Below are 22,939 nucleotides of genomic sequence, written 5' to 3' on the forward strand. Positions count from 1 at the left end.
ACTCCTCTCTCTCTCCTCTCCTTTCTCTCTCTCCTCCACTCCTCTCTCTCCTCTCCTTTCTCTCTCTCCTCCACTCCTCTCTCCTCCACTCCTCTCTCTCCTCTCCTTTCTCGCTCTCCTCCACTCCTCTTTCTCTCTCTCCTCCACTCCTCTCTCCTCCACTCCTCTCTCTCCTCCACTCCTCTCTCTCCTCTCCTTTCTCTCTCTCCTCCACTCCTCTCTCTCCTCTCCTTTCTCTCTCTCCTTTCTCTCTCTCCTCCACTCCTCTTTCTCTCTCTCCTCCACTCCTCTCTCCTCCACTCCTCTTTCTCTCTCTCCTCCACTCCTCTCTCCTCCACTCCTCTCTCTCCTCCACTCCTCTCTCCTCTCCTTTCTCTCTCTCCTCCACTCCTCTCTCCTCTCCTTTCTCTCTCTCCTCCACTCCTCTCTTTCTCCTCTCCTTTCTCTCTCTCCTCCACTCCTCTTTCGCCTCCACTCCTCTCTCCTCCACTACCCTTTCTCTCTCTCCTCCACTCCTCTCTCCTCCACTCCTCTCTCTCCTCCACTCCTCTCACTCCTCTCCTTTCTCTCTCTCCTCCACTCCTCTCTACTTTCTCTCCATCATCTACTTCTCTCTCTCCTCCACTCCTCTCTCCTCTCCTCTCCTTTCTCTCTCTCCTCCACTCCTCTCCTTTCTCTCTCTCCTCCACTCCTCTCTCCTCCACTCCTCTCCTTTCTCTCTCTCCTCCACTCCTCTCTCCTCCACTCCTCTTTCTCCATCTCCTCCACTCCTCTCTCCTCCACCTCTCTCTCTCCTCCACTCCTCTCTCTCCTCTCCTTTCTCTCTCTCCTCCACTCCTCTTTCTCTCTCCTCCACTCCTCTCTCCTCCACTCCTCTCTCTCCTCCACTCCTCTCTCTCCTCTCCTTTCTCTCTCTCCTCCACTCCTCTCTCTCCTCTCCTTTCTCTCTCTCCTCCACTCCTCTCTCTCCTCTCCTTTCTCTCTCTCCTCCACTCCTCTTTCTCCTCCACTCCTCTCTCCTCCACTCCTCTTTCTCTCTCTCCTCCACTCCTCTCTCTCCTCCACTCCTCTCTCTCCTCTCCTTTCTCTCTCTCCTCCACTCCTCTCTACTTTCTCTCCATCATCTACTTCTCTCTCTCCTCCACTCCTCTCTCCTCTCTCCTCCACTCCTCTCCTTTCTCTCTCTCCTCCACTCCTCTCCTTTCTCTCTCTCCTCCACTCCTCTCTCCTCTCTCCTCCACTCCTCTCCTTTCTCTCTCTCCTCCACTCCTCTTTACTTTCTCTCCATCTACTTCTCTCTCTCCTCCACTCCTCTCTCCTCCACTCCTCTTTCTCTCTCTCCTCCACTCCTCTCTCTCCTCTCCTTTCTCTCTCTCCTCCACTCCTCTCCTTTCTCTCTCTCCTCCACTCCTCTCTCCTCTCTCCTCCACTCCTTTCTCTCTCTCCTCCACTCCTCTCTACTTTCTCTCCATCATCTACTTCTCTCTCTCCTCTCTCTCCTCCACTCCTCTCTCCTCTCTCCTCCACTCCTCTCCTTTCTCTCTCTCCTCCACTCCTCTCTCCTCCACTCCTCTCTCTCCTCCACTCCTCCACTCCTCTTTCTCTCTCTCCTCCACTCCTCTCTCCTCCACTCCTCTCTCTCCTCCACTCCTTTCTCTCTCTCCTCCACTCCTCTCCTTTCTCTCTCTCCTCCACTCCTCTCTACTTTCTCTCCATCTACTTCTCTCTCTCCTCCACTCCTTTCTCTCTCTCCTCCACTCCTCTTTCTCTCTCTCCTCCTCTCCATCTCTCCTCTCTCCTCCACTCCTCTCCTTTCTCTCTCTCCTCCACTCCTCTCCTCTCTCTCCTCTCCTTTCTCTCTCTCCTCCACTCCTCTCCTCTCTCTCCTCTCCTTTCTCTCTCTCCTCCACTCCTCTTTCTCTCTCTCCTCCACTCCTCTCTCCTCCACTCCCCTCTCTCCTCCACTCCTCTCTCTCCTCTCCTTTCTCTCTCTCCTCTCTCTCTCCTCCACCCCTCTCCTCCACTCCTCTCTCCTCTCCTTTCTCTCTCTCCTCCACTCCTCTTTCTCTCTCTCCTCCACCCCTCTCCTCCACTCCTCTCTCCTCTCCTGTCTCTCTCTCCTCCACTCCTCTTTCTCTCTCTCCTCCACCCCTCTCCTCCACTCCTCTCTCCTCTCCTGTCTCTCTCTCCTCCACTCCTCTTTCTCTCTCTCCTCTCCTTTCTCTCTTTCCTCCACTCCTCTCTCTCCTCTCCTTTCTCTCTCTCCTCCACTCCTCTCTCCTCTCCTCCACTCCTCTCTCCTTTCTCTCCATCTACTTCTCTCTCTCCTCTCTCTCCTATCCTCCACTCCTCTCTCCTCTCCTCCCTTCTCTCTCCTCTCTCTCCTCCACTCCTCTCTCCTCTCCTCCACTCCTCTCTCCTTTCTCTCCATCTACTTATCTCTCTCCTCTCTCTCCTATCCTCCACTCCTCTCTCCTCTCCTCCTCCTCTCCTCCCTTCTCTCTCCTCTCTCTCCTCCACTCCTCCTCTCCTTTGTCTTGTCCTCTAATGATCTATTATATAGTGTGTTTCTCTTCTGTCCAGATCTTTGGGATGATCTTCAGTATGCTGCTGTGCTGTGCCATCAGGAGGTCCCGTGACATCATGTAGACACACCCCCTCCCATTCTGTGCCCTTAACTTATCTGTGTGTCTGTCCTCAATAGATGTTTAATGCTCACTAGGTTTGTACTGCCGTTAGGATTAGGGTTAGTTAGCAGTGTTAGGCTGGCAGCCAACCAGCCAGCCAGTCATTCAGCCAACCAACCAGCCAGTCATTCAGGCTCTACCCTGGATGGAAACTCAGTCTCCTGTGAATGTGTGGAGCTGTGCTGAGGTTTCAGGCTGAGTAACATTAATGTAACATGATCAGAGTGACGTTTCAGCACTGTAGAAGCAAAACGCCTTCAAATCTCACACAATTTAATCTGTTGTATGTGCTTTTAAAACCTAACTCTGTTTTTGCTCATATCGCCTGTTTGTTCAGCTACATGGAACTTTAAGAACTTTATGAGTGAAAACTGATTTTATAAAGATTTTTATTGCAACTATTTTGATGAACAAAGATCTGTATATCTTTGACTTGCCAAATAAAATGAACTAATATGGATGTTAGACTGTGAGTGAGTGACTGTGGAGCTGGGGATTAGATCTAGTGAACAGAACAACTCTTCAATGGTCTATGTTCAAATCAACATACCAGACATATGGTCACGTCGTTTCGTTTAAAACGACCCCAGAAGGTGAATAAGGCCCAACTACGACGGAGGTGAAAGAGCTGAGCGCTTTCCGCTAGATGGGCCAGCCGCAAAGTCAAAATTGGCTTTATCGTAAAAAATTCATGAAAACTAAAATTTGCTGATTTTAAGATTAGGGTTAGGCATAATGTTAGCAGTGTGGTTAAGGTTAGGATTAAAATCAGATTTTGTGGCTGAGTCCTTAGTTAGTAATATACCCCTGGTGAACTAGTCCTTAGTTAGTAATATACCCCTGGTGAACTAGTTCTTAGTTAGTAATATACCCCTGGTGAACTAGTCCTTAGTTAGTAATATACCCCTGGTGAACTAGTCCTTAGTTAGTAATATACCCCTGGTGAACTAGTCCTTAGTTAGTAATATACCCCTGGTGAACTAGTCCTTAGTTAGTAATATACCCCTGATTAACTAGTCCTTAGTTAGTAATATACCCCTGATTAACTAGTCCTTAGTTAGTAATATACCCCTGGTCAACTAGTCCTTAGTTAGTAATATACCCCTGGTGAACTAGTCCTTAGTTAGTAATATACCCCTGATTAACTAGTCCTTAGTAATATTCCCCTGGTCAACTAATCCTTAGTAATATACCCCTGGTCAACTAGTCCTTAGTAATATACCCCTGGTCAACTAGTCCTTAGTAATATACCCCTGGTCAACTAGTCCTTAGTAATATACCCCTGGTCAACTAGTCCTTAGTAATATACACCTGGTCAACTAGTCCTTAGTTAGTACTATTCCCCTGGTCAACTAGTCCTTAGTAATATACCCCTGGTGAACTAGTCCTTAGTTAGTAATATACCCCTGGTGAACTAGTCCTTAGTTAGTAATATTCCCCTGGTAAACTAGTCCTTAGTTAGTAATATTCCCCTGGTGAACTAGTCCTTAGTTAGTAATATTCCCCTGGTGAACTAGTCCTTAGTTAGTAATATACCCCTGGTGAACTAGTCCTTAGTTAGTAATATTCCCCTGGTGAACTAGTCCTTAGTTAGTAATATACCCCTGGTGAACTAGTCCTTAGTTAGTAATATTCCCCTGGTGAACTAGTCCTTAGTTAGTAATATTCCCCTGGTGAACTAGTCCTTAGTTAGTAATATTCCCCTGGTGAACTAGTCCTTAGTTAGTAATATTCCCCTGGTGAACTAGTCCTTAGTTAGTAATATTCCCCTGGTGAACTAGTCCTTAGTTAGTAATATACCCCTGGTGAACTAGTCCTTAGTTAGTACTATTCCCCTGGTCAACTAGTCCTTAGTAATATACCCCTGGTGAACTAGTCCTTAGTTAGTAATATACCCCTGGTGAACTAGTCCTTAGTTAGTAATATACCCCTGGTCAACTAGTCCTTAGTTAGTAATATACCCCTGGTCAACTAGTCCTTAGTAATATACCCCTGGTGAACTAGTCCTTAGTTAGTAATATACAGTGGGGGAAAAAAGTATTTAGTCAGCCACCAATTGTGCAAGTTCTTCCACTTAAAAAAATGAGAGAGGCCTGTAATTTTCATCATAGGTACACGTCAACTATGACAGACAAAATGAGAAAAGAAAATCCAGAAAATCACATTGTAGGATTTTTTATGAATTTATTTGCAAATTATGGTGGAAAATAAGTATTTGGTCAATAACAAAAGTTTCTCAATACTTTGTTATATACCCTTTGTTGGCAATGACACAGGTCAAACGTTTTCTGTAAGTCTTCACAAGGTTTTCACACACTGTTGCTGGTATTTTGGCCCATTCCTCCATGCAGATCTCCTCTAGAGCAGTGATGTTTTGGGGCTGTCGCTGGGCAACACGGACTTTCAACTCCCTCCAAAGATTTTCTATGGGGTTGAGATCTGGAGATTGGCTAGGCCACTCCAGGACCTTGAAATGCTTCTTACGAAGCCACTCCTTCGTTGCCCGGGCGGTGTGTTTGGGATCATTGTCATGCTGAAAGACCCAGCCACGTTTCATCTTCAATGTCCTTGCTGATGGAAGGAGGTTTTCACTCAAAATCTCACGATACATGGCCCCTTTCATTCTTTCCTTTACACGGATCAGTCGTCCTGGTCCCTTTGCAGAAAAACAGCCCCAAAGCATGATGTTTCCACCCCCATGCTTCACAGTAGGTATGGTGTTCTTTGGATGCAACTCAGCATTCTTTGTCCTCCAAACACAACGAGTTGAGTTTTTACCAAAAAGTTATATTTTGGTTTCATCTGACCATATGACATTCTCCCAATCCTCTTCTGGATCATCCAAATGCACTCTAGCAAACTTCAGACGGGCCAGGACATGTACTGGCTTAAGCAGGGGGACACGTCTGGCACTGCAGGATTTGAGTCTGCAGGTCATTCACTAGGTCCCCCCGTGTGGTTCTGGGATTTTTGCTCACCGTTCTTGTGATCATTTTGACTCCACGGGGTGAGATCTTGCGTGGAGCCCCAGATCGAGGGAGATTATCAGTGGTCTTGTATGTCTTCCATTTCCTAATAATTGCTCCCACAGTTGATTTCTTCAAACCAAGCTGCTTACCTATTGCAGATTCAGTCTTCCCAGCCTGGTGCAGGTCTACAATTTTGTTTCTGGTGTCCTTTGACAGCTCTTTGGTCTTGGCCATAGTGGAGTTTGGAGTGTGACTGTTTGAGGTTGTGGACAGGTGTCTTTTATACTGATAACAAGTTCAAACAGGTGCCATTAATACAGGTAACGAGTGGAGGACAGAGGAGCCTCTTAAAGAAGAAGTTACAGGTCTGTGAGAGCCAGAAATCTTGCTTGTTTGTAGGTGACCAAATACTTATTTTCCACCATAATTTGCAAATAAATTCATAAAAAATCCTACAATGTGATTTTCTGGAGAAAAAAATTCTCAATTTGTCTGTCATAGTTGACGTGTACCTATGATGAAAATTACAGGCCTCTCTCATCTTTTTAAGTGGGAGAACTTGCACAATTGGTGGCTGACTAAATACTTTTTTTCCCCACTGTAACACTGGTCAACTAGTCCTTAGTTAGTAATATACCCCTGGTGAACTAGTCCTTAGTAATATTCCCCTGGTCAACTAGTCCTTAGTAATATACCCCTGGTCAACTAGTCCTTAGTAATATACCCCTGGTCAACTAGTCCTTAGTTAGTAATATACCCCTGGTCAACTAGTCCTTAGTAATATACCCCTGGTGAACTAGTCCTTAGTTAGTAATATTCCCCTGGTCAACTAGTCCTTAGTTAGTAATATTCCCCTGGTGAACTAGTCCTTAGTTAGTAATATACCCCTGGTGAACTAGTCCTTAGTAATATACCCCTGGTGAACTAGTCCTTAGTTAGTAATATACCCCTGGTCAACTAGTCCTTAGTTAGTAATATACCCCTGGTGAACTAGTCCTTAGTAATATTCCCCTGATGAACTAGTCCTTAGTTAGTAATATACCCCTGGTCAACTAGTCCTTAGTAATATACCCCTGGTGAACTAGTCCTTAGTAATATACCCCTGGTGAACTAGTCCTTAGTAATATACCCCTGGTCAACTAGTCCTTAGTAATATTCCCCTGGTCAACTAGTCCTTAGTAATATACCCCTGATGAACTAGTCCTTAGTTAGTAATATACCCCTGGTCAACTAGTCCTTAGTAATATACCCCTGGTCAACTAGTCCTTAGTAATATACCCCTGGTCAACTAGTCCTTAGTTAGTAATATACCCCTGGTCAACTAGTCCTTAGTAATATTCCCCTGGTCAACTAGTCCTTAGTAATATACCCCTGGTGAACTAGTCCTTAGTAATATACCCCTGGTCAACTAGTCCTTAGTAATATTCCCCTGGTCAACTAGTCCTTAGTAATATACCCCTGGTCAACTAGTCCTTAGTAATATACCCCTGATGAACTAGTCCTTAGTTAGTAATATACCCCTGGTGAACTAGTCCTTAGCTAGTAATATACCCCTGGTCAACTAGTCCTTAGCTAGTAATATACCCCTGGTGAACTAGTCCTTAGTAATATACCCCTGATGAACTAGTCCTTAGCTAGTAATATACCCCTGGTCAACTAGTCCTTAGTAATATACCCCTGGTGAACTAGTCCTTAGTAATATACCCCTGGTGAACTAGTCCTTAGTAATATTCCCCTGGTCAACTAGTCCTTAGTAATATACCCCTGATGAACTAGTCCTTAGTTAGTAATATACCCCTGGTCAACTAGTCCTTAGTTAGTAATATACCCCTGGTCAACTAGTCCTTAGTTAGTAATATACCCCTGATGAACTAGTCCTTAGTAATATACCTCTGGTGAACTAGTCCTTAGCTAGTAATATACCCCTGGTCAACTAGTCCTTAGCTAGTAATATACCCCTGGTGAACTAGTCCTTAGTAATATACCCCTGATGAACTAGTCCTTAGCTAGTAATATACCCCTGGTGAACTAGTCCTTAGCTAGTAATATACCTCTGGTGAACTAGTCCTTAGTAATATTCCCCTGGTCAAATAGTCCTTAGTTAGTAATATACCCCTGGTGAACTAGTCCTTAGCTAGTAATATACCTCTGGTGAACTAGTCCTTAGTAATATACCCCTGGTGAACTAGTCCTTAGTAATATACCCCTGGTCAACTAGTCCTTAGTAATATTCCCCTGGTCAACTAGTCCTTAGTAATATACCCCTGATGAACTAGTCCTTAGTTAGTAATATACCCCTGGTGAACTAGTCCTTAGTTAGTAATATACCCCTGGTCAACTAGTCCTTAGTAATATACCCCTGGTGAACTAGTCCTTAGTAATATTCCCCTGGTCAACTAGTCCTTAGTAATATACCCCTGATGAACTAGTCCTTAGTTAGTAATATACCCCTGGTGAACTAGTCCTTAGCTAGTAATATACCCCTGGTCAACTAGTCCTTAGCTAGTAATATACCCCTGGTGAACTAGTCCTTAGTAATATACCCCTGATGAACTAGTCCTTAGCTAGTAATATACCCCTGGTGAACTAGTCCTTAGCTAGTAATATACCTCTGGTGAACTAGTCCTTAGTAATATTCCCCTGGTCAAATAGTCCTTAGTTAGTAATATACCCCTGGTGAACTAGTCCTTAGCTAGTAATATACCTCTGGTGAACTAGTCCTTAGTTAGTAATATACCTCTGGTGAACTAGTCCTTAGTAATATACCCCTGGTGAACTAGTCCTTAGCTAGTAATATACCTCTGGTGAACTAGTCCTTAGTAATATACCCCTGATGAACTAGTCCTTAGTTAGTAATATACCCCTGGTGAACTAGTCCTTAGTTAGTAATATACCCCTGGTCAACTAGTCCTTAGTAATATACCCCTGGTGAACTAGTCCTTAGTAATATTCCCCTGGTCAACTAGTCCTTAGTAATATACCCTGATGAACTAGTCCTTAGTTAGTAATATACCCCTGGTGAACTAGTCCTTAGCTAGTAATATACCCTGGTCAACTAGTCCTTAGCTAGTAATATACCCCTGGTGAACTAGTCCTTAGTAATATACCCCTGATGAACTAGTCCTTAGCTAGTAATATACCCCTGGTGAACTAGTCCTTAGCTAGTAATATACCTCTGGTGAACTAGTCCTTAGTAATATTCCCCTGGTCAAATAGTCCTTAGTTAGTAATATACCCCTGGTGAACTAGTCCTTAGCTAGTAATATACCTCTGGTGAACTAGTCCTTAGTTAGTAATATACCTCTGGTGAACTAGTCCTTAGTAATATACCCCTGGTGAACTAGTCCTTAGCTAGTAATATACCTCTGGTGAACTAGTCCTTAGTAATATACCCCTGATGAACTAGTCCTTAGTTAGTAGTATACCCCTGGTCAACTAGTCCTTAGTAATATACCCCTGATGAACTAGTCCTTAGCTAGTAATATACCCCTGGTGAACTAGTCCTTAGCTAGTAATATACCTCTGGTGAACTAGTCCTTAGTAATATTCCCCTGGTCAAATAGTCCTTAGTTAGTAATATACCCCTGGTGAACTAGTCCTTAGCTAGTAATATACCTCTGGTGAACTAGTCCTTAGTAATATACCCCTGGTGAACTAGTCCTTAGTAATATACCCCTGGTCAACTAGTCCTTAGTAATATTCCCCTGGTCAACTAGTCCTTAGTAATATACCCCTGATGAACTAGTCCTTAGTTAGTAATATACCCCTGGTGAACTAGTCCTTAGTTAGTAATATACCCCTGGTCAACTAGTCCTTAGTAATATACCCCTGGTGAACTAGTCCTTAGTAATATTCCCCTGGTCAACTAGTCCTTAGTAATATACCCCTGATGAACTAGTCCTTAGTTAGTAATATACCCCTGGTGAACTAGTCCTTAGCTAGTAATATACCCCTGGTCAACTAGTCCTTAGCTAGTAATATACCCCTGGTGAACTAGTCCTTAGTAATATACCCCTGATGAACTAGTCCTTAGCTAGTAATATACCCCTGGTGAACTAGTCCTTAGCTAGTAATATACCTCTGGTGAACTAGTCCTTAGTAATATTCCCCTGGTCAAATAGTCCTTAGTTAGTAATATACCCCTGGTGAACTAGTCCTTAGCTAGTAATATACCTCTGGTGAACTAGTCCTTAGTTAGTAATATACCTCTGGTGAACTAGTCCTTAGTAATATACCCCTGGTGAACTAGTCCTTAGCTAGTAATATACCTCTGGTGAACTAGTCCTTAGTAATATACCCCTGATGAACTAGTCCTTAGTTAGTAATATACCCCTGGTGAACTAGTCCTTAGTTAGTAATATACCCCTGGTCAACTAGTCCTTAGTAATATACCCCTGGTGAACTAGTCCTTAGTAATATTCCCCTGGTCAACTAGTCCTTAGTAATATACCCCTGATGAACTAGTCCTTAGTTAGTAATATACCCCTGGTGAACTAGTCCTTAGCTAGTAATATACCCCTGGTCAACTAGTCCTTAGCTAGTAATATACCCCTGGTCAACTAGTCCTTAGCTAGTAATATACCCCTGGTGAACTAGTCCTTAGTAATATACCCCTGATGAACTAGTCCTTAGCTAGTAATATACCCCTGGTGAACTAGTCCTTAGCTAGTAATATACCTCTGGTGAACTAGTCCTTAGTAATATTCCCCTGGTCAAATAGTCCTTAGTTAGTAATATACCCCTGGTGAACTAGTCCTTAGCTAGTAATATACCTCTGGTGAACTAGTCCTTAGTTAGTAATATACCTCTGGTGAACTAGTCCTTAGTAATATACCCCTGGTGAACTAGTCCTTAGCTAGTAATATACCTCTGGTGAACTAGTCCTTAGTAATATACCCCTGATGAACTAGTCCTTAGTTAGTAGTATACCCCTGGTCAACTAGTCCTTAGTAATATACCCCTGGTGAAGTAGATGCTGCCCTCTGCTGGTCAGGATGAGTCATCAGGAATCTCTAACACCAGAGACTTCCATCCTCTCTACTAACACACAGCATGCTGGCAAAGCTTTGAGGAAATCAAGACTCAAAAACAAACATACAAAAAAGGCTTTTAATCAGGGACCTTTTACAAAATGATGACACTGATTTATCTCCACATTCTGAATACTTCTATTTCAGATGGTTATTTTATTGGATTGAAGTAAAAAACTGAAGGCAGGAAGTGCTTTACTAAGGGAAGATCAACTACATCCTCCTCACCTCTCTCAACGTCTCCTTAAAACCCATTGGAGGAGAAGGCCAGAGGGGAGGGACTTTTTGCGTTTTTGGGGTCACAGTTCAGTACAGCAGGGAAATGAAATGCCATTCACACTGTTCCTGGCATTGTTATGTTGGGGCTCTCAAGTTTCCACTCCGATGCTGCGTTTGGAACCATGAGGGAATTGTCCAGTTGTGAAGTCATAAATACCAGTCGATTGCATTCATGTGATTTGAACTTGTTGAGAATCACCGATTGGCTCACGGCCAACAAGCTGCGTCAAGCTAAAAGGACAGCCGTCATGCTTGGAAACAAATTATAGTTCAAAAACCACATTCATAAAAACTACTGCTATAGAGGCCATGTCCTTAGTAGGGGAGGTCAGAATGTGGGAGAGGCGGGGAAACTACTGCTATAGAGGCCATGTCCTTAGTAGGGGAGGTCAGAATGTGGGAGAGGCGGGGAAACTACTGCTATAGAGGCCATGTCCTTAGTAGGGGAGGTCAGAATGTGGGAGAGGCGGGGAAACTACTGCTATAGAGGCCATGTCCTTAGTAGGGGAGGTCAGAATGTGGGAGAGGCGGGGAAACTACTGCTATAGAGGCCATGTCCTTAGTAGGGGAGGTCAGAATGTGGGAGAGGCGGGGAAACTACTGCTATAGAGGCCATGTCCTTAGTAGGGGAGGTCAGAATGTGGGAGAGGCGGGGAAACTACTGCTATAGAGGCCATGTCCTTAGTAGGGGAGGTCAGAATGTGGGAGAGGCGGGAAACTACTGCTATAGAGGCCATGTCCTTAGTAGGGGAGGTCAGAATGTGGGAGAGGCGGGGAAACTACTGCTATAGAGGCCATGTCCTTAGTAGGGGAGGTCAGAATGTGGGAGAGGTGGGGAAACTACTGCTATAGAGGCCATGTCCTTAGTAGGGGAGGTCAGAATGTGGGAGAGGTGGGGAAACTACTGCTATAGAGGCCATGTCCTTAGTAGGGGAGGTCAGAATGTGGGAGACGTGGGCCCTCACAGTGATAGTTTCCCACTTAGTAATCACCAGCTGGAGGGACGTACAATGTAGATTTATCCCAGTCGTATGTGGCATATAAAGTGGGTACTACCCGTTGAAAAGGGGAAGTTCGTAACGTTGCTCGAGCAATTTGACGAGGTGCTGAAACCCCCCATTCTCAACCCCCGAGAACGGCCTCATATCCGCGGCTATCAACCAAAAGACTGTAAAACATAAAACATAGCCTACCTATCGCTCTGAGTTTCTTTGGCCCGGTTTGAATGCAGAGGGGAGAGGATGTCGTGTGATTTCTTGGTGTTTCCGTCACGCTACGGTTTCCTGGGGTGATGTCTGCGTAAACGTGTCAACATGTTGGAGGTTTTTGGCAGCAGCTATTCTCGCTGTGCAGCAGCGGTATCCTGGTAATGTTTTATCCACAACTACATCCATCACTGTTGGAATTTACTTGAAAGCCCAAAAATGTTCCCAAACTGGAGATTTGAACGATGGACGATCCTCTTGGGTTTATCGACCCCACCAATCGCCATCGTACAGAACTAGTTCCCTCACTGCGCCTCATAAAAGGACAGTTTTTTTAAATACGCCAATTAAGATTTGAATTTTGATTACTCTAGTTGTTTTAACGGAATAGCCTGAAATTGGTTTTTTCAGATCAGATTTACTGGAGCCATAGGCCTACCAGGCAGCATAGCCTATAGGCCTGGTTCTGTTATTCCAGAAGTCCCCGTGCCCAACGGGACACCCCTACTGGATGGGAACGTGGGGGGGTGCTCAGTCTTCCAGGGCGAAGTCGTATGGTTGGAAGTCGTCTCGTAGTTGTTTGCTCAGACTCTCCTCCTCCTCTCGGCTCTGTTTACACTCTCTCCAGTCTGCCCTCTCCGGGACGTTCAGTACCGCCTCGCTGGCCAACACCTCCCTACACCACACACAGAGAGAAAGACACACGTTAGTAACTGTTTTTAGTAGTGATGCAATGATTCACCGATACGCATCGGTCCCCGAATCAAATGTTTAAGACCCCTAACAGATCCAAACGTAGCGTCGGTCAGGAAATAGGTTGAAACGTTACAGAACGCTGGTTCACTATTTCTGTTTCTGCATATTACATTCTTTCTACCTTCTGAAAACACCTCATCTTTTGTGACAACTGCAGTGTGGAACTGCATGTAACTGTGTTGACAGTCATTGATCTACAGTGAGGGAAAATTATTTGATCCCCTGCTGATTTTGTACGTTTGCCCACTGACAAAGAAATGATCAGTCTATAATTTTAATGGTAGGTTTATTTGAACAGTGAGAGACAGAATAACAACACAAAAATCCAGAAAAACGCATGTCAAAAATGTTATACATTTATTTGCATTTTAATGAGGGAAATAAGTATTTGACCCCCTCTCAATCAGAAAGATTTCTGGCTCCCAGGTGTCTTTTATACAGGTAACGAGCTGAGACACTCTTAAAGGGAGTGCTCCTAATCTCAGTTTGTTACCTGTATAAAAGACACCTGTCCACAAAAGCAATCAGATTCTCTCCACCATGGCCAAGACCAAAGAGCTCTCCAAGGATGTCAGGGACAAGATTGTAGACCTACACAAGGCTGGAATGGGCTACAAGACCATCGCCAAGCAGCTTGGTGAGAAGGTGACAACAGTTGGTGCAATTATTCGCAAATGGAAGAAACACAAAAGAACTGTCAATCTCCCTCGGCCTGGGGCTCCATGCAAGATCTCACCTCGTGGAGTTGCAATGATCATGAGAACGGTGAGGAATCAGACCAGAACTACACGGGAGGATCTTGTCAATAATCTCAAGGCAGCTGGGACCATAGTCACCAAGAAAACAATTGGTAACACACTACGCCGTGAAGGACTGAAATCCTGCAGCGCCCGCAAGGTCCCCCTGCTCAAGAAAGCACATATACAGGCCCCTCTGAAGTTTGCCAATGAACATCTGAATGATTCAGAGGAGAACTGGGTGAAAGTGTTGTGGTCAGATGAGACCAAAATCGAGCTCTTTGGCATCATCTCAACTCGCCGTTTTTGGAGGAGGAGGAATGCTGCCTATGACCCAAGAACACCATCCCCGCCGTCAAACATGGAGGTGGAAACATTATGCTTTGGGGGTGTTTTTCTGCTAAGGGGACAGGACAACTTCACCGCATCAAAGGGACGATGGACGGGGCCATGTACCGTCAAATCTTGGGTGACAACTTCCTTCCCTCAGCCAGGGCATTGAAAATGGGCCGTGGATGGGTATTCCAGCATGACAATGACCCAAAACACACGGCCAAGGCAACAAAGGAGTGGCTCAAGAAGAAGCACATTAAGGTCCTGGAGTGGCCTAGCCAGTCTCCAGACCTTAATCCCATAGAAAATCTGTAGAGGGAGCTGAAGGTTCGAGTTGCCAAACGTCAGCCTCGAAACCTTAATGACTTGGAGAAGATCTGCAGGAGACAAAATCCCTCCTGAGATGTGTGCAAACCATTTAGCAGATGCTTTTATCCAAAGCGACTTAGAGTCATGTGCGCATACATATTTACGTATGGGTGGTCCCGGGGATCGAACCCACTACCCTGGCGTTCCAAGCGCCGTGCTCTGCCAATTGAGCTACAGAGGACCAAAAATAAATAGCAATGAATGGTTTCAGACTAAAACATGGTTCCTGTATGGTATCGGAGCCCAGGTATGCCTATTGAATCGTCTTGTATATATATATATATTTTTATTTTATTTATTTTTGGGGGGGGGGGAATGGATCAGCTTAATATTGCAGATAGATTGTATCTTCTATCAATGTAATTGTCTGCATCACTTCCAATCCCCCATGTTTATTTTTATTTTTTATATATATACTCCCCTTTATTACTTTTCAACCCCACCATCCTTTCCCTACTTGGAGTAAATTAGTGAACAACAACGCCTAGGCCTCTACTTCCGGTCTATACTTACTATCTACACCTTATGGACAGAGTTAATTTTACAATAATTCTATATATATATATATATATATTTATTTATTTTTTTGCTCCTGAACTTCTTCTATCGTCTTGTATTTGTATTTATTATGGATCCCCATTAGCTGCTTCCAAAGGCAGCACCTACTCTTCTTGGGGTCCAGCAAAATCAAGGAAGTTATACAATTTTAAAAACATTACAATACATTCACAACACATTAAGTATGGAAGAGGTAGCTAACAAGACAGGGATTATGTATGAAAGAGGTAGCTAACAAGACAGGGATTATGTATGAAAGAGGTAGCTAACAAGACAGGGATTATGTATGAAAGAGGTAGCTAACAAGACAGGGATTATGTATGAAAGAGGTAGCTAACAAGACAGGGATTATGTATGAAAGAGGTAGCTAACAAGACAGGGGCTATGTATGGAAGAGGTAGCTAACAAGACAGGGGCTATGTATGGAAGAGGAAGCTAACAAGACAGGGGTTATGTATGGAAGAGGTAGCTAACAAGACAGGGATTATGTATGAAAGAGGTAGCTAACAAGACAGGGGTTATGTATGGAAGAGGAAGCTAACAAGACAGGGGTTATGTATGGAAGAGGTAGCTAACAAGACAGGGATTATGTATGGAAGAGCTAACAGGACAGGGGTTATGTATGGAAGAGGTAGGTAACAGGACAGGGATTATGTATGAAATAACTAATGTATGAAAGAGGTAGCTAGAGGGACTGTGAAGAGCCCTCTGGTGGCATGTCTTGTGGGGTATGCATGGGTGTCTGAGCTGTGTGCTAGTTGTTGGACTGTGAAGAGACCTCTGGTGGCATGTCTTGTGGGGTATGCATGGCTGTCTGAGCTGTGTGCTAGTTGTTTAAACAGACAGCTCGGTGCATTCAACATGTCAATACCTCTCACAAATACAAGTAGTGATGAAGTCAATCTCTCCTCCACTTTGAGCCAGGAGAGATTGACATGCATATCATTAATGTTAGGTGTACATCAAAAGGCCAGCCGTGCTGCCCTGTTCTGAGCCAATTGCAGTTTTCCTAAGTCCCTCTTTGTGGCACCTGACCACACGACTGAACAGTAGTCCAGGTGTGACCAAACTAGGGCCTGTAGGACCTGCCTTGTTGATAGTGTTGTTAAGAAGGCAGAGCAGCGCTTTATTATGGACAGACTTCTCCCCATCTTATCTACTGTTGTATCAATATGTTTTGACCATGACAGTTTACAATCCAGGGTTACTCCAAGCAGTTTAGTCTCCTCAACTTGCTCAATTTCCACATTATTCATTACATGATTTAGTTGAGGTTTAGGGTTCAGTGAATGATTTGTCCCAAATACAATGCTTTTAGTTTTTGAAATATTTAGGACTAACTTATTCCTTGCCACCCATTCTGAAACTAACTGCAGCTCTTTGTTAAGTGTTGCAGTCATTTCAGTCGCTGTAGTAGCTGACGTGTATAGTGTTGAGTCATCTGCAAACATAAGACACATTGGCTTTACTCAAAGAAAGTGGCATGTCGTTAGTAAAGATTGAGAAAAGTAAGGGGCCTAGACAGCTGCCCTGGGGAATTCCTGATTCTACCTGGATTATGTTGGAGAGGCTTCCATTAAAGGACACCCTCTGTGTTCTGTTAGACAGGTAACTCTTTATCCACAATATAGCAGGGGGTGTAAAGCCATAACACATAGGTTTATCCTTGAAAGATGCACATCACTAGTTTCTAGGTGATATCACACATGATGTGTGTGTGTGTGTGTGTGTGTGTGTGTGTGTGTGTGTGTACCTGCCAAACTGCAGAGGGAAGTTTTTCAGAATGCGGTAGAAGAGTTTCTCTCCAGAGTCCAGCTCTACGTAGAAGTACGGTGTCCCTGGAGGAGCAATCTGATACAAACACAAACAAATTATTACCTTCTATCATAACCAAGCATTATCATAAAATATGTCAAAGCGACTTAGAGTCATGTGTGCATACATTTTACGTCTGGGTGGTCCCGGGAATCGAACTCACTATCTTGGCGTTGCAAACGCCATGCTCTACCAACTGAGCTACAGAGGACCACAAACAGTTTCAGCTCCTAGCATTATCATCACCTATCAGTGTTAGTTTCAAGCATTATCAACAACTAGCATTGTTATCAACTAGCATTGTTACCAACTAGCATTGTTACCAACTAGCATTACTATCATAAGCTAAAAACGAAATACATGTTTTTAAACTCTTGTAAGAACGTTTCAGATGAACTACATGTTCACACATTAGGTGGTTCTCCAATAGAATGTGTTCCCGCATAGAAATACTTGGGCATTTGCATTGATATGGATGTGACGTTTAAGAAACATATAGCTGGTTAAGAAGCTAAGATTTTAAGTTGGCTTTTTCTACAGAACAGATAATGCCTTCTCTAAGCAGTAGAAAGCAGATTATTCAGTCAACCTTTTTACCTGTTCTTGGTTATGGTGATATTATTTATCAAAGTGCAGCTGCTACTGCTCTTAACCCTTTGGATGCCGTCTACCATAGTGGCCTTCAACACAGTAGCCTCCATTAATACCATAGTGGCCTTCAACACAGTGGCCTCCATTAATACCGTAGTGGCCTTCAACACAGTGGCCTCCATTAATACCGTAGTGGCCTTCAACACAGTAGCCTCCATTAATACCATAGTGGCCTTCAACACAGTGGCCTCCATTAATACCATAGTGGCCTTCAACACAGTGGCCTCCATTAATACCATAGTGGCCTTCAACACAGTGGCCTCCATTAATACCATAGTGGCCTTCAACACAGTGGCCTCCATTAATACCATAGTGGCCTTCAACACAGTGGCCTCCATTAATACCATAGTGGCCTTCAACACAGTGGCCTCCATTAATACCGTAGTGGCCTTCAACACAGTGGCCTCCATTAATACCATAGTGGCCTTCAACACAGTGGCCTCCATTAATACCATAGTGGCCTTCAACACAGTGGCCTCCATTAATACCATAGTGGCCTTCAACACAGTGGCCTCCATTAATACCATAGTGGCCTTCAACACAGTGGCCTCCATTAATACCATAGTGGCCTTCAACACAGTAGCCTCCATTAATACCATAGTGGCCTTCAACACAGTGGCCTCCATTAATACCATAGTGGCCTTCAACACAGTGGCCTCCATTAATACCATAGTGGCCTTCAACACAGTGGCCTCCATTAATACCATAGTGGCCTTCAACACAGTGGCCTCCATTAATACCATAGAGCCCTTCAACACAGTGGCCTCCATTAATACCATAGTGGCCTTCAACACAGTAGCCTCCATCATTCTTAAATGGAAGAAGTTTGGAACCACGAAGACTCTTCCTAGAGCTGGCCGCCCGGCCAAACTGAGAAGGGCCTTGGTCAGGGAGGTGACCAAGAACCTGATGGTCACTCTGACAGAGCTCCAGAGTTCCTCTGTGGAGATGGGAGAACCTTCCAGAAGGACAACCATCTCTGCAGCACTCCACCAAACCAGGCCTTTATTGTAGAGTGGCCAGACGGAAGCCAGTCCTCAGTAAAAGGCATATGATAGCCCACTTGGAGTTTGCCAAAAGGCACTTAAAGGACTGTCAGACCATGAGAAACAAGATTCTCCTGTCTGATGAAACCATCCCTACGGTGAAGCATGGTGATGAAACCATCCCTACGGTGAAGCATGGTGGTGGCAGCATCATGCTGTGGGGCCAAGACAACCCAGGACTGGCTTCGGGACAAGTCTCTGAATGTCCTGGAGTGGCCCAGCCAGAGCCCGGACTTGAACCCGATCGAACATCTCTGGAGAGACCTGAAAATAGATGTGCAGCGACGCTCCCCATCCAACCTGACAGAGCTTGAGAGGATCTGCAGAGAAGAATGGGAGAAACTCCCCAAATACAGGTGTGCCAAGCTTGTAGCGTCATACCCAAGAAGACTCGAGGCTGTAATCGCTGCAAAAGGTGCTTCAACAAAGTACTGAGTAAAGGGTCTGAATATTTATGTAAATGTGATATCAGTTTTTTATTTTTAATAAATGTGCGAATATTTCGAAAAACCTGTTTTTGCTTTGTCATTATGGGGCATCGTGTGTAGATTGATAAGGAAAAAAAACAATTTAATCCATTTTAGAATAAAGGCTGTAACGTAACAAAATGTGGAAAAGGTCAAGGGGTCTGAATACTTTCCGAATGCACTGAACACTACCAGTCAAAAGTTGAGACTCAATCAAGTGTTTTCCTTTATTTGTACTATTTTCTACATTATAGAATAATAGTGAAGACATCAAAACTATGAAATAACACATATGGAATCATGTGGTAACCAAAAAAGTGTTAAATAAATCAAAATATATTTTATATTTGAGATTCTTCAAATAGCCACCCTTTGCATTGATGACAGCTTTGCACACTCTTGGCATTCTCTCAACCAGCTTCATGAGGTAGTCACCTGGAATGCATTTCAATTAACAGGTGTGCCTTCTTTAAAGTTAATTTGTGGAATTTCATTCCTCCTTAATGCGTTGGAGCCAATCAGTTGTGTTGTGACAAGGTGGGGGGGTATACAGAAGATAGCCCTATTTGATAAAAGACCAAGTCCATATTATGGCAAGAACAGCTCAAATAAGCAAAGAGAAACAACAGTCCATCATTACTTTAAGACATGAAGGTCAGTCAATATGGAACATTTCAAGAACTTTGAAAGTTTCTTCAAGTGCAGTCGCAAAAACCATCAAGCGCTATGATGAAACTGGCTCTCACGAGGTCCGCCACACGAATGGAAGACCCAGAGTTCATTAGAGTTACCAGCCTCAGAAATTGCAGCCCAAATAAATGCTTCACAGAGTTCAAGTCACAGACACATCTCAACATCAACTGTTCAGAGGAGACTGTGTGAATCAGGCCTTCATGGTCGAAAAGCTGCAAAGAAACCACTACTAAAGGACACCAATAAGAAGAAGAGACCTGCTTGGGCCAAGAAACATGAGCAATGGACATTAGACCGGTGGAAATCTGTCCTTTGGTCTGGAGTCCAAATTGGAGATTTTTGGTTCCAACTGCCGTGTCTTTGTGAGACACGGTGTGGGTGAACGGATGATCTCCGCATGTGTAGTTCCCACCGTGAAGCATGGAGGAGGAGGTGTGATGGTGTGGGGGTGCTTTGCTGGTGACACGGTCTGTGATTTTATTTAGAATTCAAGGCACACTTAACCAGCATGGCTACCACAGCATTCTGCAGCGATACGCCATCCCATCTGTTTTGGGCTTAGTGGGACTATAATTTGTTTTTCAACAGGACAATGACCCAACACACCTCCAGGCTGTGTAAGGGCTTTTTAATCAAGAAGGGGAGTGATGGAGTGCTGCATCAGATGACCTGGCCTCCACAATCCCCCGACCTCAACCCAATTGAGATGGTTTGGGATGAGTTGGACCGCAGAGTGAAGGAAAAGCAGCCAACAAGTGCTCAGCATATGTGGGAACTCCTTCAAGACTGTTGGAAAAGCATTCCTCATGAAATTGGTTGAGAGAATGCCAAGAGTGTGCAAAGCTGTCATCAAGGCAAAGGGTGGCTATTTGAAGTATCTCAAATATATTTGTTTAACACTTTTTTGGTTACTACATGATTCCATATGTGTTATTTCATAGTTTTGATGTCTTCACTATTATTCTACAATGTAGAAAATAGTAAAAATAAAGAAAAACCCTTGAATAATGTCAGTAAGCATTTCACTGTAATGTCTACACCTGTTGTATTCGGCGCGTGTGGCAAATAAAATGTGATTTGATTTGAGTCCAAACTTTTGACTAGTGTATATCTATAGCGATAGCTATCTATATAGTGTATTATGTTTATATTTATATTGAATTATACACGGCGTATTTGGAAAAGAGACCCAAGTCTCAATGTCTTCAATGTCTAAAATAACAAAACAAAACATTAGCATCGTTATCCCCTAGCATCGTTTTAGATAACAGCAAACACTTAATTTGCACAGAAGTAGATAGCTAGTTATGCTAACGTTAGCTAGCTAGCCAAACCAGAATGTGTAGAATACCATGGCTGTTTTCCTCTATATTCAACTAATTTCCCACAATGATTTGAAATCACAACAGGACATCCATTACATTTAGCTACTGTTTTTGCTGTAGTTCTCAAGACAAAAGATTTAAGGAAATGATCCCAATTCTAGCAGTATCAGCTTGTGACTAGTTCCCGTTGAAGAACATGGATCAGTATCCTTGGTTAGATCTGTAATAGCTGTTTGGTATTGACATGACCTCTGACCTGGCTGATCTGTTGTTATTGTCTTAGAACTGTTTATTTAGGTTTTTCTTCCCATATAAACCAAATGTATTATACCTACAACCCAAATATGTGTTTTATATTGAAACATATTTAATTAGGGTCAAAATCAAACAATAATTTTTAAATAATGATTAACCGTAGTTAACTACAGAAAACCATGAGATGAAGTGGATATATTTTTGAAATAATTTGACAGCCCTAATTATTAGCTAATAAACAAGTCAACGTGGGTGTATTTCATAGGTACCAAACGGAAGCAAATGGGCTGAAACAGGGAGGGACCTACCTGAACTTGTCCAATAAGAAACTAGTTCTTTGCTAAACATTTTCCGTTGCAAAACACTTTGATAAAGTGTGCAGTAATGAATACACCCCAGGAGTGTCTCCTGTTGGAGGTCTCTGTGTCTCCTGTATGAGGTCTCTGTGTGTCTCCTGTATGAGGTCTCTGTGTGTCTCCTGTATGAGGTCTCTGTGTGTCTCCTGTATGAGGTCTCTGTGTGTCTCCTGTATGAGGTCTCTGTGTCTCCTGTATGAGGTCTCTGTGTGTCTCCTGTATGAGGTCTCTGTGTCTCCTGTATGAGGTCTCTGAGTGTCTCCTGTATGAGGTCTCTGTGTGTCTCCTGTATGAGGTCTCTGTGTCTCCTGTTGGAGGTCTCTGTGTCTCCTGTATGAGGTCTCTGTGTGTCTCCTGTATGAGGTCTCTGTGTGTCTCCTGTATGAGGTCTCTGTGTGTCTCCTGTATGAGGTCTCTGTGTCTCCTGTATGAGGTCTCTGTGTGTCTCCTGTATGAGGTCTCTGTGTCTCCTGTATGAGGTCTCTGTGTGTCTCCTGTATGAGGTCTCTGTGTCTCCTGTATGAGGTCTCTGTGTGTCTCCTGTATGAGGTCTCTGTGTCTCCTGTATGAGGTCTCTGTGTGTACCTGTTGGAGGTCTCTGTGTGTCTCCTGTATGAGGTCTCTGTGTCTCCTGTTGGAGGTCTCTGTGTGTCTCCTGTATGAGGTCTCTGTGTGTCTCCTGTATGAGGTCTCTGTGTCTCCTGTTGGAGGTCTCTGTGTGTCTCCTGTATGAGGTCTCTGTGTGTCTCCTGTATGAGGTCTCTGTGTCTCCTGTTGGAGGTCTCTGTGTGTCTCCTGTATGAGGTCTCTGTGTCTCCTGTATGAGGTCTCTGTGTGTCTCCTGTATGAGGTCTCTGTGTCTCCTGTATGAGGTCTCTGTGTGTATCCTGTATGAGGTCTCTGTGTCTCCTGTATGAGGTCTCTGTGTCTCCTGTATGAGGTCTCTGTGTGTCTCCTGTATGAGGTCTCTGTGTCTCCTGTATGAGGTCTCTGTGTCTCCTGTATGAGGTCTCTGTGTCTCCTGTATGAGGTCTCTGTGTGTATCCTGTTGGAGGTATCTGTGTCTCCTGTATGAGGTCTCTGTGTCTCCTGTATGAGGTCTCTGTGTCTCCTGTATGAGGTCTCTGTGTGTCTCCTGTATGAGGTCTCTGTGTCTCCTGTATGAGGTCTCTGTGTGTCTCCTGTATGAGGTCTCTGTGTCTCCTGTATGAGGTCTCTGTGTCTCCTGTATGAGGTCTCTGTGTCTCCTGTATGAGGTCTCTGTGTCTCCTGTATGAGGTCTCTGTGTGTCTCCTGTATGAGGTCTCTGTGTGTCTCCTGTATGAGGTCTCTGTGTCTCCTGTATGAGGTCTCTGTGTCTCCTGTATGAGGTCTCTGTGTCTCCTGTATGAGGTCTCTGTGTGTACCT

The 22,939-nt window shown here is 44.0% G+C and overlaps 2 protein-coding genes across 7 annotated transcripts in view; one reads left to right on the forward strand and one right to left on the reverse strand.

The window, feature by feature from the left end:
• The window catches only part of LOC121553679 (CD9 antigen), an 81,855-nt gene extending 78,708 nt beyond the window's left edge, over positions 1 to 3,147 (forward strand). For all 3 annotated transcript variants that reach the window (XM_045210610.1, XM_045210613.1, XM_045210611.1), the window contains one exon: positions 2,584 to 3,147. In XM_045210610.1, the coding sequence (XP_045066545.1) occupies positions 2,584 to 2,649 (66 nt within the window). In that variant the 3' untranslated portion in view covers positions 2,650 to 3,147. The remainder of the gene's footprint in view (positions 1 to 2,583) is intronic.
• An 8,689-nt stretch (positions 3,148 to 11,836) lies between these two features.
• LOC121565230 (CWF19-like protein 1) overlaps positions 11,837 to 22,939 on the reverse strand; it is a 48,464-nt gene continuing 37,361 nt past the window's right edge. For 3 of the 4 annotated variants that reach the window (XM_045210614.1, XM_045210616.1, XM_045210615.1), the window contains 2 exons: positions 16,677 to 16,774; positions 11,837 to 12,846 (listed from right to left, as the gene is read on the reverse strand). In XM_045210614.1, coding sequence (XP_045066549.1) covers positions 12,702 to 12,846; positions 16,677 to 16,774 — 243 coding nt within the window. In that variant the 3' untranslated portion in view covers positions 11,837 to 12,701. The remainder of the gene's footprint in view (positions 12,847 to 16,676; positions 16,775 to 22,939) is intronic. The other variant, XR_006657772.1, reaches the window with a different exon arrangement.

The sequence above is a fragment of the Coregonus clupeaformis genome, chromosome 4 (assembly GCF_020615455.1).
Source record: "Coregonus clupeaformis isolate EN_2021a chromosome 4, ASM2061545v1, whole genome shotgun sequence".
NCBI lineage: Eukaryota > Metazoa > Chordata > Actinopteri > Salmoniformes > Salmonidae > Coregonus > Coregonus clupeaformis.